Source organism: Schistocerca americana, chromosome X (assembly GCF_021461395.2).
Source record: "Schistocerca americana isolate TAMUIC-IGC-003095 chromosome X, iqSchAmer2.1, whole genome shotgun sequence".
In the NCBI taxonomy this organism is placed as follows: domain Eukaryota; kingdom Metazoa; phylum Arthropoda; class Insecta; order Orthoptera; family Acrididae; genus Schistocerca; species Schistocerca americana.
Genome location: NC_060130.1, coordinates 699525904 through 699542625, shown reverse-complemented (window position 1 = coordinate 699542625; position 16722 = coordinate 699525904). Strand labels below are relative to the sequence as shown.

General features: G+C 42.8%; 1 protein-coding gene across 1 annotated transcript in view; it reads right to left on the bottom strand.

Annotated features, from left to right (window-relative positions):
- The window catches only part of LOC124556259, a 462906-nt gene that overhangs the window by 141083 nt on the left and 305101 nt on the right, over positions 1 to 16722 (bottom strand). Inside the window, exon 11 of the mRNA XM_047130246.1 lies at positions 13101 to 13426. Within this exon, the coding sequence (XP_046986202.1) occupies positions 13101 to 13426 (326 nt within the window). The remainder of the gene's footprint in view (positions 1 to 13100; positions 13427 to 16722) is intronic.

Here is a 16722-nt window from a genome sequence, read left to right as displayed (position 1 = left end):
CAGCAAAGGACTTGGAAGAGCAGTTGAAAAGAATGGACAGTATCTTGGAAGGAGGACATAAGATGAACATCAACAAAAGCAAAACGAGGATAATGGAGGGAATTAGATTAGGAAATTAGACACTTCAAGTAGTAAATGAGTTTTGCAATTTGGGAAGCAAAATAACTGACGATGGTCGAAGTAGGAAGGATGTGAAATGTAGTCTGGAAATGGCAAGAAAAGCGTTTCTGAAGAAGAGAAATTTTTTAACATCGAATATAGATTTAAGTGTCAGGAAGTCCTTTCTGAAAGTATTTGTTTGGAGTATTGCCTTGTATGGAAGTGAAACAAGGACGATAAAAAATTTAGACAAGAAGAGAATAGAAGATTTTGAAATGTGATGCTACAGATGCATGCTGAAGATTAGACGGGTCGATCACGTAACTAATGAGGAGGTACTGAATAAAATAGAGGAGAAGTGAACTTTGTGGTACAACCCGACTAGAAGCACGGATCGTTTGATAGGACACATTCTGAGGCATCAAGGGATCACCAATTTAGCACCGGAGGGAAGCGTGGAGGGTAGAAATCGCAGAATGAGAGCAAGAGATGAATGCAGAAAGCAGATTCAGAGGGATGTCGGTTGCAGTAGTTACTCGGAAAGTTACTTGTATAGGATAGAGTAGCATGGAGAGCTGCATGAAACTAGTCTTTGGACTGAAGACCACAACAACAGCAACAACAACAATCAATTGACGTTTTTCGTTCGTAGTTCACTGCTGTTATTTGAGTTTACATTTTATCGTTATATCGTTTGGGGCTATGGATGCAAGAAAATGGTGAGCCAAGTGGAGTAATCGGAACATTTCCGACATATTCTTATGTCTGAGTCCATCAGAGGAGTGACAGTAGTGGAGGCAGCCAGAAACATTTGCTTCGTGTGCGGGGACAATGCCACAGGACAGAGCACGGCAATTAATGGTTTTCTCGTTGTAAGGACAATCATTTTGTCATCAGTGAGTCTCTACGTTCAGGGATGTGTGATGAAGCTTGTTTAAACACATTGGGTTGGGAAGTCATTCTGCACCCATTTCATTCGCCCGATCTTGTGGCCTCAGATTTTCACCTTCTCCGTTCTCTGTTCAACAACCTTCAAATAACTTCCTTTCTAGATGGAAATGCGCTTGACGACTTCTTCCCCTCAAAACCACGTGATTTCTACAGTCGCGGGAACGAAATGTTACCCCAGTGTTGACAAACTATTGCAAACAGTGAAGAAGAATATATCATTAATGACTGAAGTCTCTGTCATATGTGTCTGTTGTGTTTCTTAACCATATGGAAAACAACATCGAACTTATGAGCCAATCCAGTATACAGGGTGTCCCATTGTAATCTATACCGGCCGATATCTCTGGAGCGGCACATTTTTGCAAAAAAAGTCTCTAGTTAAAGTTGAATGATTTGAAGAGGGTCATGGAATAGTTACCTCGAAATGACCTTGAACCCTGTTTTCATAGTCAAATCAAGGTGAAGTTCATTTTTAAAGTGGTAACCCCTATTTTTTATTCCATATTCGTATTCTACATGAAAAAACGCATTGTTTGTAGGGAACATAATTTTCGAAAAACCAATGGTTTGTTGCCAGGAGCACTTCATTGTAACTTTCCCAGGTTACCAGCATCTCCAGAACGAAGCGAGATCGGGAAAAATTTTCAATGAAAGTCTTGTGTGGCTTCTGAACTCAGTCCGCTGGTTAAATTTTCGTGAACGTGAAATTCTTCTGTAGGGATTAACCTGAAAGCAATCAGAGACCAGCATTGTGCATGTACTAGCACAATCTGAGAAAAGAAGGGTGGAGCTTTGAGGCTAACCAATAAACGTCATGCCTCTTGGCTGACGTGACTCTCATAAATTTTTCCCTTATGGATTTAGAAAAAATGTGTGTTAAGGGATTTAGAAAATTCCACTTCGTCGAACTCTGATGAATTTTGCATAGTGGGACTCAGAACAATCACGTCTCGCGAAACTTTAATGAGCTCATGCGAAGTGAAATTTATCCAAGTCCGCACAAGCAAAATTATTCTCAAAACGAATGTCTGGAGCCCACAAGATAAAAAATTATCTGACTCACCTTGACTTTCTCGCGCCCGTCTTTCGTTTTTGCCTTCCCTCCATATTTGAAAAGGACGGATTACCATGGGGTATTTCGTTATTTTATTGTTTACGTCAAAATCGAGATATGTAAAGGTGCACTCTTGAAAGACACACATCCGTTAGACACCTAAGTATGAAAGAGTGCTTCGTTATCGAGATACTGGTAGCCTGGGAAAGTATCAATGAAGTTCCCCCTGGCGACAAACCATTGGTTTTTCGAAAAAAAAAATGTTCCCTACAAACAACGCATAATTTTTTCACGTACAATACGACTATGGAACAAAAAATAGGGGTTGCCATTTGCAAAAATGAACTTGTGCTTGGTTTGACCTTGAAAACAGGGTTCACGGCCATTTCGAGGTAACCACTCCATGACCCTCTTCAAACCTTACAACTTCGGTATAGATTAAAATTGAACACCCTGTATATAGATAGGACAGAAACAGCATTTTATTGTAGGCCGATTGAGGTCAGTTTTAGTAATTCGATTCAAAATAGCTGTTGCTTATAGGTATGTTTTATTTATTCAGACTTTATTTACTCAACATAAATGAATATCATTAACGTAAATGCTGTGGTTTTTGCAATTCGTGATTTGTTTTCTCTTCTGTTCTGCGAAATAATTACAGTAGAAGCAACTAAATTAAAACTTCTTTTACGTTAATTGTATCCACAGTGAGAATAATTTTTTTGAAGGGGTGATATGACACAGATTTTCTGAACTATAATACTGTTTGTTTATAATCACGTGATTTGTCTGTAATTAGAAATCATTTTTGAAAAAGCACAGTTGCTGTTATTGGCAAGACTGAAGGGATACGAATAGACGAGCATTGAACCAGTCGATAATAAGTGCCAACGTTTGTGGTAAGGATTTTTTTATTACGACCACTTGGCATTATCACTAGTTAAAATCCAAAACGTCACACGCTCTTGTGAGAAATCGAGTTTGACTGCTGTTGCATATAAACGTTTCTAGTCATTGTTAACCACATTATCAAATCTCACAAAGCGCCTGAATTGCGTATGAGTTCAGTTTACGCTGCTTTCCACTAAAATTGCATCGTGAACATAATATGCAACAAACGAAAACTGGCGCGAACTATACTAGATGCATGGATACACCAATGATTAGCATTTTAGAGACAGTGTTGTATTCTACTTTGACAAAGGACACAGCAGTGAAACAACATCGTTTTTCAGACAAATTCGGGTTCTGCGTACAACATTACGACGGAGGTATTCCGTGTTTGGGGGCTCCGGGAGAACGAACATAGTCAGACGGCACTGGACATCGTCGTAAGGCCCCAGTATCTGGATCGATGGTAGATGTTCCACTGGGTACACAGTAAAAAGGAACATTAAGATTTAAAGGCCCGTCGACAACGAGGTTATTAGACAGGCATACACAGTAAAATTATCTCTAATTCACGTGACGAGTAATTTGGTAAAAGACATTACATTTTTGACATAATAAAGCCGGTGGCTATGCCCTGTCATCGACGTTCCCACGATGTTACCTATTAAGAACGTAACGCTACGTCGCATGTTGTCCACGTCGTACTGATACAGAGCGTGCTCGACTGCTGCCCTAGCCATTATGCTCTCCAGATATCTCACCCATTAGCCTGCCACGCCACCACTCACCCAGACACTACGCTTGATGATCTCTGTGATAGCGTTGAAGCAGTATGGAATGACGTACGCGCATCTGTCCTCCAAGCTCAGTTCGACCCACTGCACAGCCCGCTTAGAGCCATTATTGCTGCCGGAGGTGGCAGATGTATGGAATGAATTTCACACCCTGTGTACTCTCAAATCAATACGTATTATAAAAATGGTGTGTGTGCGCTCCACATTTGCTCCTAAACCATTGGACCAAATTCAACCAAACTTGGTACACATTTATACCTTACTGTCTGGCAAAACTCGCTGCGGGGCAAGAATCACATATATATCAAAGGGGTGGGGGTGAAAAGGAAGCATAGCCCGCGACGCGTGAATTCACCCAGTATTTGAGAATGAGAGCATTTTGCGGCTTGCAACAAACTTTGCATACAGTTTCAGACCTTTACGATTTTTTCTCTCTGACAGCCCCCCCCCCCCAACAAAATGATGAAAGAAAAATGTTTATTGCTTACTATTTTCCCGCTGTTCGTTCAGTAAAAGTACCACATAAGGCAGACGTTATAACTTTTTACTTCTTCAGTAGTAACTGCATTCATACACATTTTTCAGGCAGTACGTACGTATACTACTGAATGTAAGTGCAAAATTACATCAATGTACGATACACAGTTCAGGAGATATTATGTCATAAACAATAAGATGCATGAAAACTGCCGCATTGTGTATGGCATTTAAACTTATTACTTCGTTGCTACTAGCTCCATTAGTAGTACATTTTGAAGGTAGTATACACATATGCCGCTGAATATACAAACAAAATTGTGTCATTGTGTCCACCTGCTTAGCTGAGTGGTAATGTGTTTGCCTCCCATGCGGGCCCGGGTTCGATTCCCGGCCGGGTTGGAGATTTTCTCCGCTCGTGAACTGTGTGTTGGGTTCAAGAATGTTCAAATGTGTGTGAAATCTTATAGGACTTAACTGCTAAGGTCATCAGTCCCTAAGCTTACACACTACTTAACCTAAATAATCCTAAGGACAAACACACACACACCCATGCCCGAGGGAGGACTCGAACCTCTGCCGGGACCAGCCGCACAGTCCATGACTGCAGCGCCCTAGACCGCTCGGCTAATCCCTCGCGGCTGTGAGTTGTGTTGTCCTCATCGTCATTTCATCCTCATCACCGGCACGCAAGTCGCCCAATGTGGCGTCGACTGAAATAAGACTTGCACTCGGCGGCCGAACTTCCCCGGATGGGGCCTCCCGGCCAACAATGCCACACGCTCATCTCATCATCTGTATCATTGTATGACACGTACTTCAGGAGATAGTACGTAGTAAGCATTAAGCACAATCACACTGGCTGCGTGGTACTAGCGTGCACGCACACCCGTAAATAAATCCGTGGGCATCGCCGGGTTTCTCCGCTAGTCACCTATAAATTTAATTCTGTATATGTTATGTCGCTGTTATACAAGTAATATAGGTTATATAGATACTTTTACGACTGTAATAAATGTCTTATTTACATCATATGCGTTTCGGCTGATTTCAAAGAATCTTCAGTGGGTATTGTAACAACTCGGTTTTCTTAGAAATCCAAGATAGTTCTCATGTTTTACACGACTAAACTACGCCTCATATCACATATGTAGCAATCACAGGCCGTCCAGTCCATGCGCTGCTTGCACAGACTGCCTCCATTCCTTTCTTCACATATCAAAAAAAGTTTTGCATCACCTCGGTTCCCAGAACTCCTGAAGACAGACGTTGACAGTGGATATTGTATCACAGACACCGTCCCTTTGACTGTTCAGAGATATAACTAAATCCGCCCAAAGGTGTAAATAACCATACATCAGCAGCGCCTATTAGTCGGAGGAGGTCCGACAGCCGATCAGTTCCAGTCATCCCACCAGCAAGGAGGTATACGGCTCGTGTTATCTGTAGTTCAACCATGCATAGACGCTCAATATCGCGGTTCGATCGCGTCAGCATTGCTACTTTCTGCCATGAAGGGCTCTCAACAAGGGAAGCGTCCATGCGTCTCAGAGTGAACCAAAGCGATGTTGTTATTATATGGGAGATACAGAGACACAGGAACTGTCGACGACATGCATCACTCAGGCCGCCCAAGGGCTACTACTGCAGTGGATGACCGCTACCTACGGATTATGGCTCGGAGGAACCCTGATAGCAATGCCAGCATGTTGAATAATGTTTGTCATGCAACCACAGGATGTCGTGTTACGAGTCAAACTGTGCGCAATAGGCTGCACGATGCGCAACTTCACTCCCAACGTGCATGGTGAGGTCCATCTTTTCAACCACGACACCATGCAGCGCGGTAGAGATGGGCCCAGATGGCCCGAATGGACCGCTGAGGATTGGCACCACGTTCTCCTCACCGATGAGTGTCGCATATGCCTTCAACCACACAATCGTCGGAGACCCGGTCAGGCTGAATGTCTTAGACACACTGTCAAGTGACTGTAGCAAGGTGGAGGTTCCCTTGTGTTTTGGGGTGGCAATAAGTTGGGCCGACGTACGCCGCTGGTGGTCATGGAAGGCGCCGTGACGGCTGTGCGATAAGTGTATGCCGTCCTCCGACCGGTAGTGCAACCATATCGGCAGCATACTGGCGAGGCATTCGTCTTCATGGACGACAATTCGCGCCCCCCATCGCGCACATATTGTGAATGACTTCCTTCAGGGTAACGAAATTGCTCGACAGCAGTGGCCAGCATGTTCTCCAGACATCGACCCAATCGAACATGCCTGGGATGGGTTGAAAAGGACTCTTTGTGGCTGACGTGACCCACCAACCATTCTGAGGGATCTACACCGAATCGCCGTTGAGGAGTGGAGCAATCTGCACCAACAGTGGCTTGATGAACTTGCGGATAGTATGCCACGACGAATACAGGCACGCATCAGTACAAGAGGACGTGCTACTGGGTATTAGAGGTACCTGTGTGTACAGCAATGTGGACCACCAACTGCGAAGTTCTCTCTCTATGGTGGTACAACATACAATGTGTGGTAATCATGAGCAACAAAAAGGTCGGAAATGATGTTTATGTTGATCTCCATTAAAGTTTTCCGGAACTCTCGGAACTGAGGTGATGCAAAACTTTTTTTGATGTGTGTATATTGTGCTGGGTTGCTTCTGGTGTCTTCAGTCTCCAGGGCTGGCGGGTCCTTGACCAGGTCGTCCATCCAACGAAGGATCTAGACTACTATTAAATAGGATTAAATTAAAATTGTTACGCAGAGTTTTTTTCCCTCTTACTTCATTTTTGACGTTCTCTCTCATACACAGGGTGTCCCAGCTATCTTGTCCACCCAAAATATCTCTGGAACAATAACAGCTATTGGAAAACGACTTTCGCCGGTATCAATGTAGGGCTGGGGCCCATCTATGTACATATTTGGAAACATTCTAAAGCGAAAGCATATGTGTTTTTTAACACAAACTTATGTTTTTTTTAAATGGACCTCCTATATTTTTTCTTCAGCAATCCATAGCATGACAAAGCACATACACAATGGCGTTGATTGCATCGCAATATTCGCGTTACATCCCGAGATATTGAGACGCGAAGTTGACGCTTGAAACACCCGACATGCGCTGCTAGCGTACGTCCTGAGGCTCAGGCGTGAATCCCATGCTGCCCGTAATCGCGATGTGATCGAAATGTGTAATCACACCTCCATACTTATTAAGAGGTCCGAAACGAATAATACGGTCTGCTGCCATCAACTCTCATAAGCACATAATGGTTTCCCTCTTGCACGTTTTACGTATCTACGTACACAATATGAACCAGTACCGATCGGTGTACACCCGTCAGGTTGTCTTATTTATCCTGCACACCCAAAATATGGTTTATCTAATGCGTTATATGATTCACTGTGCCTGTCGCGCAGGGCCTGGCTCTACCTAGTCAAGTGTCCAACGTAGTTCCCACTACTGCCACACTTACCACTTCGCCTTGTTTATGATTTGTGACCCATGCAAACTACTGTACTCCACCACCCTCTGAGCATCCCATTTGTTGTTGCTTTGGCGTGCAGTACACCGCTTGCCAGTGTAGTCGTGCATCAGAGTAATCTAGTGACGGCATGGAGGTAGTACACATTGTGAATAAACGTTGTGTTGTGGAACTTACACTGTACAGTATAATGTACACACATGAAGATATGGTAGAAATGCTGCTGATCTATGGAGAATGTACGTTGACGGGAAATACGTTATGAGACTGCTTGTTTGTTGCTAGTACTGTTAGCGAACATTATGATTATTAAGTTAATATGTCTTTTTTTCTACCCTACTCTACATACATGTACTGTACCCTGTTGTAGGTGGACGAAATGCTGTTCAGGCAGAACGGCTGTACAGAAGACGATTCCCTGACAAGCCATCGCCTTCGCGCCGGATGTTTGGTCGTCTTACATCTCGTCTACGTGAAACGGGAAGCTTAAATCCAAGACCTCGACATCGTCCTAGAACACGCACAGATGAACGTGTTGAAGTTGCTGTGCTCGCTACCATAGCTGTGAATCCTCAAATCAGCACACGTCAAATTGAACGTGAAGTTGGTGTGTCGAAATCAAGTGCACAGCGTATTCTTAAACGTCATAAATTTCATCCTTACCATGTTCATTTACACCAGGATCTTCATGGAAATGACTTCCGCAATAGGGTAACATTTTGTCGGTGGGCTCAGCAAAAACTTCTGACTAATCCAAATTTTTTTGCAGATGTTCTCTTTACCAACGAGGCATCATTCTCCAACAAAGGAATTGTCAATATGAGGAATATGCATTATTGGTCCGCAGACAATCCAAAATGGCTCCGTCAGGTAGAGCATCAACGTCCGTGGAAAGTTAATGTTTGGTGTGGGATTATTGGAGATACCATTATCGGACCTTTCTTTATAAATGGCATCCAAAATGGGAGACAATACTCCAGATTTATACGACACAATCTTCCTGTTCTCTTGGACACCGTACCTCTGAACCGGAGAATGGTCATGTGGTATCAGCATGACGGATGCCCTGCACAGAACGCCTTACGAGCACGACGACTTCTGAACCGTAAGTTCCCTGGTAGGTGGACTGGACGAGGTGGCCCAGTTAGGTGGCCTGCCCGATCTCCGGACCTTACACCGCTGGATTATTTCCTTTTCGGGAGCAGTGAAGGATGCTGTTTACCAACATGCACCAACAACACCAGAGGACATGAAGCAACGCATTATTGATGCTTGTACAGCCATCAAAGAGGAAACAGTAGCACGAAGTAGGGCATCCTTCATCCGCAGAGTGACCCTATGTATGCAAGCCAATGGGCATCACTTTGAGCATGAGATGTGAACGCTATGTTTAGTATGTAGTGCTGGTATCACAGTGGAAGTTTCTACAAAGGGCCATTTTACCCAGTGATGTTAAGAAACATTTGTTTGCAACAATTTGTGATTTAACGCATTAGATAAACATAACATTGATAATTACGTGATAATAAAACTAATTGGTTAAACATGTTTACATTCATCTTCTATGTCCTACCTGAACTTCCCAAATCAAAACATTTTTACCTAAACAACGGTAAAACTTTTAGTCCACTCGCTCGTTTCACTAAAACCATCAACATGAATTTTACTATTACGAGTGAATGATTAACTGTCACTTGCGCTAGATCTACAGTAAAGCAAAGTTTTAACGTTGAACGGCATTACCTTTTTAGTAACGGATTAACGATAAGCAAAGTTAACTTCGTGAGTAACGTTGCGGTACACAGATATGTTACAGAACCGCATCACCCCTAGTCTATGGGATAAATGCCTGCTGGAATGTACGACGTTAATGCAGGATGGCAGCAGACAGTGTTATTCGTTTCGGACCTCTTGATAAGTATGAAAGTGTGATTACGCATGTCAATCACATCGCGATTACGGGCAGCATGGGATTCACGCCTGAGCCTCAGGACGTGCGCTAGCAGCGCATGTCGGGTGTTTCAAGCGTCAACTTCGCGTCTCAATATCTCGGGATGTAATGGGAATATTGCGATGCAATCAACGCCATTGTGTATGTGCTTTGTCATGCTATAGATTGCTGAAGAAAAAATATAGGAGGTCCATTTAAAAAAAACATAAGTTTGTGTTAAAAAACACACATGCTTTCGCTTTAGAATGTTTCCAAATATGTACATTGATGGGCCCCAGCCCTACATTGATACCGGTGACAGTCATTTCCAATAGCTGTTATTGTTCCAGAGATATTTTGGGTGGACAAGATAGCTGGGACACCCTGTATATGTTCGAGTTCCAGAGCATTGCACTTCGCTATCACTGGATATTTTTGGTTGCTAGACTAGATGCGCTTACACCTCGTTTACGTCGTTTTGATGTTCCGAGGTATGCTCATCTTTCGCTTTGTTTTCGATTATCACTGATATGTCGGCTGGAGAGAGAGAGAGAGAGAGAGAGAGAGAGAGATCCTAACTTCTGTGTACACAGAGTATTACTTTGTTAAACCCTCTTTACTATGGTACTGTGGAGGGTGATTATGAGTGAATGTATTGACTGTTTTAAGTGATATTGTTTTTGTGGTGGCTATCCTCTGAGCGAGATGTGAAGGAAACAAAGGAGAAATCTGGAGAAGGAATTGAAGTTCAGGGGGAAGAAGTAAAGAGTACGAGGTTTGCTGATGACATTCTAATTCTATCGAAGATGGTAAAGGACTTTGAAAAGTAATTTAACGAAATTGACAATATGTTAAAAGGATGTTCTAAAAATGTGTGTGAAATCTTATGGGACTTAACTGCTAAGGTCATCAGTCCCTAAGCTTACACACTACTTAACCTAAATTATCCTAAGGACAAACACACACACCCATGCCCGAGGGAGGACTCGACCCTCCGCCGGGAACAGCCGCACAGTCCATGACTGCAGCGCCTGAGACCGCTCGAAAAGGAAGATCTAAGGCGATCGTCAACAAAAGAAAAACAATGGTAATGGAATTTAGTCGAATTATATCTGACGATGCTGAGAGAATCAGGTTAGTACAAGAGTCACTCAGAACTGGAGAGGAAAGAACTTGGTGGCAGAACTCGACTGAAAGAAGGTATTTGGTGATAGGACACATTCGGAGACATCAAGGAATCATCAGTTTAGTATTGGAGGGTAGTGTTGGTGGAGGGGAGCTATGGAGGAAGACCAAGAGACGAATACAGTAAACAGGTTCAAATGGATGTAGATTGCAATCGTTATTCAGAGTTGAAGAGGCTTTGTACAAGGCAGAGCAGCATGGAGAGATAGATCAAACCAGACTGAAGAGCTCAACAAGAACATGTTTTATTAACTTCAAAAGTATGTGTTGCCGCTGTTTTTTGGTTGTTTGTTATGTGGTTCTATGCCATAGCTGCCTTTTAATTTGGAAGTTTTCTTGTAGTGTTCGTAGATGTTTTTGTTACTGAATCTGATTATTTTCATATCTGTTTCTATTGTGGTTGAGTAGTGGTTTTCTTGTTGGAGGTTTTCTGAAAATGTTGAATGGTTGGTGCCATACTTCCAGGCTTTTATATGTTCCTTAAATTTCACTTCAAATGTTCTGCTTGTGTCCTAAGTATAGAGTATCACAGCTGTTACACTGAAGTTGGTGTATGTCAGTATTATCCTCCTCCTTTGAACCTTTCTGTATTGAATTTCTACTCTGGTAAGCTATTTTTATTTCTTGTTTCTTAAAGATATTACCAATTCCGAGTGTCAGCTTGTTTCCGTTCAAAATGGTTCAAATGGCTCTGAGCACTATGGGACTTAACATCGATGGTCATCAGTCCCCTAGAACTTAGAAATACTTAAACCTAACTAACCTAACGACATCACACAACACCCAGTCATCACGAGGCAGAAAAAATCCCCCCCTTGTTTCCGTATGCGAGTGTGTATCGCCTTGGTTGTTGAGCTTTAGTGCTCTGTTCTTGTTGTGTAGTAGTGGTTTTGTTGGTGTGTGTGGGTGTGGTGAATGTCGTGGGTCCCTGAATTTGCATGGGCATTGCGTTACTTGTTTAGCTTCTTTTATTTTTATGTGTTTCTGGATTTTCGTGTTTAATTTTGTAAATGGAGACTCTTTGTATCCATTGTTTTTTGTTATTTGATTTATTATGTTTACCTCCTGTTGTAGTTGTGTTTGGCTAGCGATGCTGTGTTTAATCTGTGTAGAATGTATCTAAGAGCTGCTTGTTTATGGGACTGTGAGTGTTTTGATGGCCATTGCAGTATTACACCGTAATAAACGACCAAACAAACATCAGCAACCTAACGTTATGTAAACCAATCAAACACATAGTAGATAAACAACAGTCCCCTAGCCAGCACGAAAACTGTATCACACAAAACAGCCAACATTCCCACTAATGGTAACCCGCCACAGTACCATAGTAAAGCACGCACGCACGCACGGACGCACGCACGCACACGCACACGCACACACACACACACACACACACACACTCACTCACTCACACACACACACGTACACAAAAGAACGAGGACACATTTTTCGCCCTGGACAGAAAGAGCGCGCACACGCTGGTCAAAAGAAGTAAACAAACACAAAGAGGAAAAACAGATACTTCCAAAATCACAGAGAACAAAAGAAAAGACAAGCGCACCTCACAACATGGAACCAAGGTACTCGAAGCGCAGGTGAATCTACATCGTGCAAACAAAAACGTACTCAGTGTCAATGAGCTGAAAAGTTCTGAACATTGAGTACCTACGAGCGGAAGAGCAATAGGAGTGAAGTAGGATGCAAAAAATCGTGAACAATAATTGTAATTTGATACTATTTCATAGTACGTCTAATAATGTGAAACACGAGAACACTTTATGATCTTGACAAATAGACTTGGAAGAAAAGCCAATTGTTGCAGTGACCACTGATGCTTTTGAGTGAAGAGAAACGCGTATGGCGTAAATAAGACTTTTATTACAATCGCACCTATATTACTTAATCGTGTATTGCTCCTACTATACTGGATGTGCGTAAAAAGTAAAATTTCGCTGCTTGGTTTCCTTATTCGTGTTGCAGTTTTGATGATCAGCAGTGTACTTTCTGTTCCAATTGATGTCTAGTCCTACTGATAAATCTGTGTGGCTTTGTGGCCGGAACAAACAGGAATCTTAAAGTAAATGTTAATTCAAACTGAGCTTGCATACAGCTGTCTTATATCGACTTTTAAGATTAGAGCCATTTTGTTAGGACTTCGATAAGAGTAATGTTTTCTATCTTTTTCCTAAACGCAGGCCAGTGTTGAGACATGAAGTACTCACCTCTCGGCGGCAGGCGGCATGCAGCATGGGCGTCCAGGCGACGCTGCCATCTGGCCGCAGCACACAGCGCCGCACCGCGTACGCTATCTCGCCTTCCACCTGCAGGTTTTCTGCCGTCACGTTGTCGTCTGTGGCCTGCATACTTGTGCCCGTCAACGCTTTCCATTTCAGATCACTTACATACTTCGAAATTTCGTCATCTGCGTCGAGAGAGAGCTTCTCATCTGCACCGTACGGACACTCTTGCCTCGCCACCATACCGTGATCGATGGAATCCCAAACGAAAGTTCCTTTCTCGGTTCGCAGCGTGTCGTTTGGGCACTGAACTGGAGAAAATAAAAAAAAATAGTTTTCAGTATTTCACACACTGTGTCAAATAACTTACTGCTTCGAGATGTAAATTACTACACTATCTAAAAAAACTTGAAACCTTCTCAAACTATTAGAGCATAGGAGAAATGTCTTGACAAACTCAAGATTTCAGTCAAGTTATAAGGCATACTTAGTAAGAATGTTGCCAAAGAAATGCTAAGGTTGAGATTCTGTTCGACACATTTCAAACGACTTGCAGAATTTCAAGTTACATGTCATTTCAGAACGAAGATCCCTTATTGAAACAACGCTTAGTCTGTGGCTATGCTGTTCTATCCCAGACCTTTTTTCCGAGGAGAACTAGTCCAAGGATGTACACAGCTTTGTTTTTGCGCGCTTCGGAAATACGGGAGAGATTAAGACATAAGGTCTGATTGGGCAATTCAGATAATGAGGTATTACTACCTATGATATGGTCTGGTTTGACTTAGATACCACCCAGGGATTTAGTTGCAGACCGTGCCCAATGGAAGGCAGACCAGGTTGAAAAACGAGTTTGAAATTGTTACTGGGCTTGAAGCAGTGCTTATCATCAAACAACATATTTTTTCAGATTTATAGAAATCGGTATGACAACGAATGATATCATGTACACTAGTAGTGGGATAAAATGGGTTCTGATTTATGACTCCCTGGGGATTGACTGACAACTCACTGGAGATAATCTGTCCATCTGAAAACCTCCCTCCCCCACCCCCACCCCCTCCTCCTCCTCCTCCTCCTCCTCCTCCTCCTCCTCCCCCACCCCTCTGGGAAACTCCATCACCGATACAAGCACACCTTTGATATCAAATCAATTGACTAATCAATTAAATCGATAAACTAATTAACCCCCTACAGTAAATTCCCCAACCATTCTCTCCCATCCACCGCACCCGGAAACTAGCAGGAAAAGTACTCAGTCTATGTTGGAGAGGAAGGATCTCATGACAGGAAATTCAATACATAGTAAGGGATATACTGTATATTTGCAAAATTCAATTCACAGGGGATGGACTAATTGACTAATTAATTAAGTCGATAAATTAATTGACCCCCTACAGTAAATTCCCCAGCCATTCTTTCCCATCCACCGCACCTGGAAACTAGCAGGAAAAGTACTCAGTCTATGTTGGAGAGTAAGGATCTCATGACAGGAAATTCAAATACATAGCAAGAGATATACTGTATATTCGCAAAATTCAAGTAACAGAGGATGGGTCTCCCTTGCTAGTCATTTTCTGCTGCATTGGAAGATGCAGATCTTCTAAAGTACATCAAAAAGAAGTAAGTAAGTAGATAGCTCTTTTTTCCAATCCCATGAGGAATATCGTCAAGAAATCGATGTCAACATAAATCACAGTACGTAATTACACTGTTAAAAATCTTGCACACCAAGGACAGTTAGTCACACACCCACACCCTGACTGCTTCACCAGGCTGCACCATGTTCTGGTGTTCAACAGACTGCACATGCCCACTTGGGCTCCATGACCACTGTCTGCTGCCACATCATCAGCCTGCTTGTGCAGCACACAGACCAGAAGTTGTGCTAATCCCCTATCAAAGCATCAGGTGGTGGCAACTCTTTAATACTGATAACTGAGAAAATACTGTCGAAACACATGCTCTCCCTCACTTTCTCTCTCACTCACTCTCTCTCCCTCTCACTCTCAAGTGGTTGCTTCCTGTTTGTGTGAACCAAGATATGCAAACACACACAGACCAAGATGTTCCCTCACCCCTCCTCCCTTCCACCCCCTCCCCTGCCCCCCTCACACTCATGCAGACCTGATATTAGTAGTCAGTACATCCCTTTGTTCTCACACTTCCACTGCTATGGAAACCTGTAGTGGATGGAACAAAGACATTTGAGATGAAGCAGGTAGCATCTGTCATGTTACACACTAACCCCACATTTGTCCTGAATGAAGTAGTGGATACCTGGGAAACTGACAGCTGTGGATGTCTTAGAAATATTCCGTCACTCTATCAGATTGATTGACTTATTAATTAAATCGATACCCTTTGTGTGTGGCCAGTTTTTCCTTGCATCCTATTTGTGGATACTAGGACTGGTATATTTAGCCAGATTCAGTTCCACACTTACTGGTTTCCAAACCTTACTCTTCTGGACTTTTCTACTTGCATAATTAGGTGGCACAGTTACGTCACTTGGTAGGAAGTCCATTACATTGGAGGTAGCTGAAAATTTGAAATTTTGTCCTTAAACAATTTGTGGGCGGGGCTGGACAGATGTGTAGTCACGATATCATTATCAAAAACAATAAACTGATCAATTGGGAATTAGACGTTGTGATTGGGATTTTAAAGCACTATAAAATTTCTAATTTGGTTCTCCCCACTACATTCAGAAGGAGCAGGAAGGGCCTACTGCATCACAGGATAGAGAGAACAACAAATACCACTTCAAGACAGAGTCCACTGCAATGTATTGAGAAGCACTGAACATGACACACTTAAACCGTGATCCAATCTGTAGTAGTAGTAGTAGTAGTAGTAGTAGGCGTAGTTGTTGTTGTTGTCATGGCTAAATGATACAGACCGCTGAAACACTCGCACATCCCGCAACTCATGTCCTGATATCCAAATGTAGCGCACTCATCCCCTCATTCACCACCAGTGCCAATGTTCAGAGGTCAGAGAAAATTGCCACCATGACCACAGCTGCAGTCGTAGGTGCACATGTATGCAGGAGTGCACCACCCTGGCTAAGAGCACTATAGTCCTTGTTTGGAGATTAGTGCGACTTCCAGTCTGTGTGACAGATGAGCTGGCTGGTGGTGCGGCAACCGACAGCAGTCATGGCGCCCCTGGGGGTGTTGTACAATCTCTTGGGCACCAGTGCATAGTGCAGCCTGGTGAAGCAATGCACTGCAGTTGGTGCAAGAGATTTTTAACAGTGTAATTACATGTGGTGAGTTATGTTGATGTCGATTTCATTATGGTACTCCTTGCACAATTGGAAGAAAATGCGATCTATTTAATTACTTCTTTTCAATGTATTTTTAAGACTTGCATCTTCCAATATAGAAGAGAATGATAAGCAAGAGAGATTCAACACCTGTGAACTGAATTTTGTAAATAAACAGTATATCCTTTGCTATGTATTTGAATTACCTGTCATGAGATCCTTCCTTGCCAGCACAGACTGAGTCCTTTTCCTGCCAATTTCCAGGTGGGGCGGTTGAAGGGGGGGCTGGGTGATTTACCAGAGGGGGAGGGGTTAATTAATTTATCAGTTTAATTA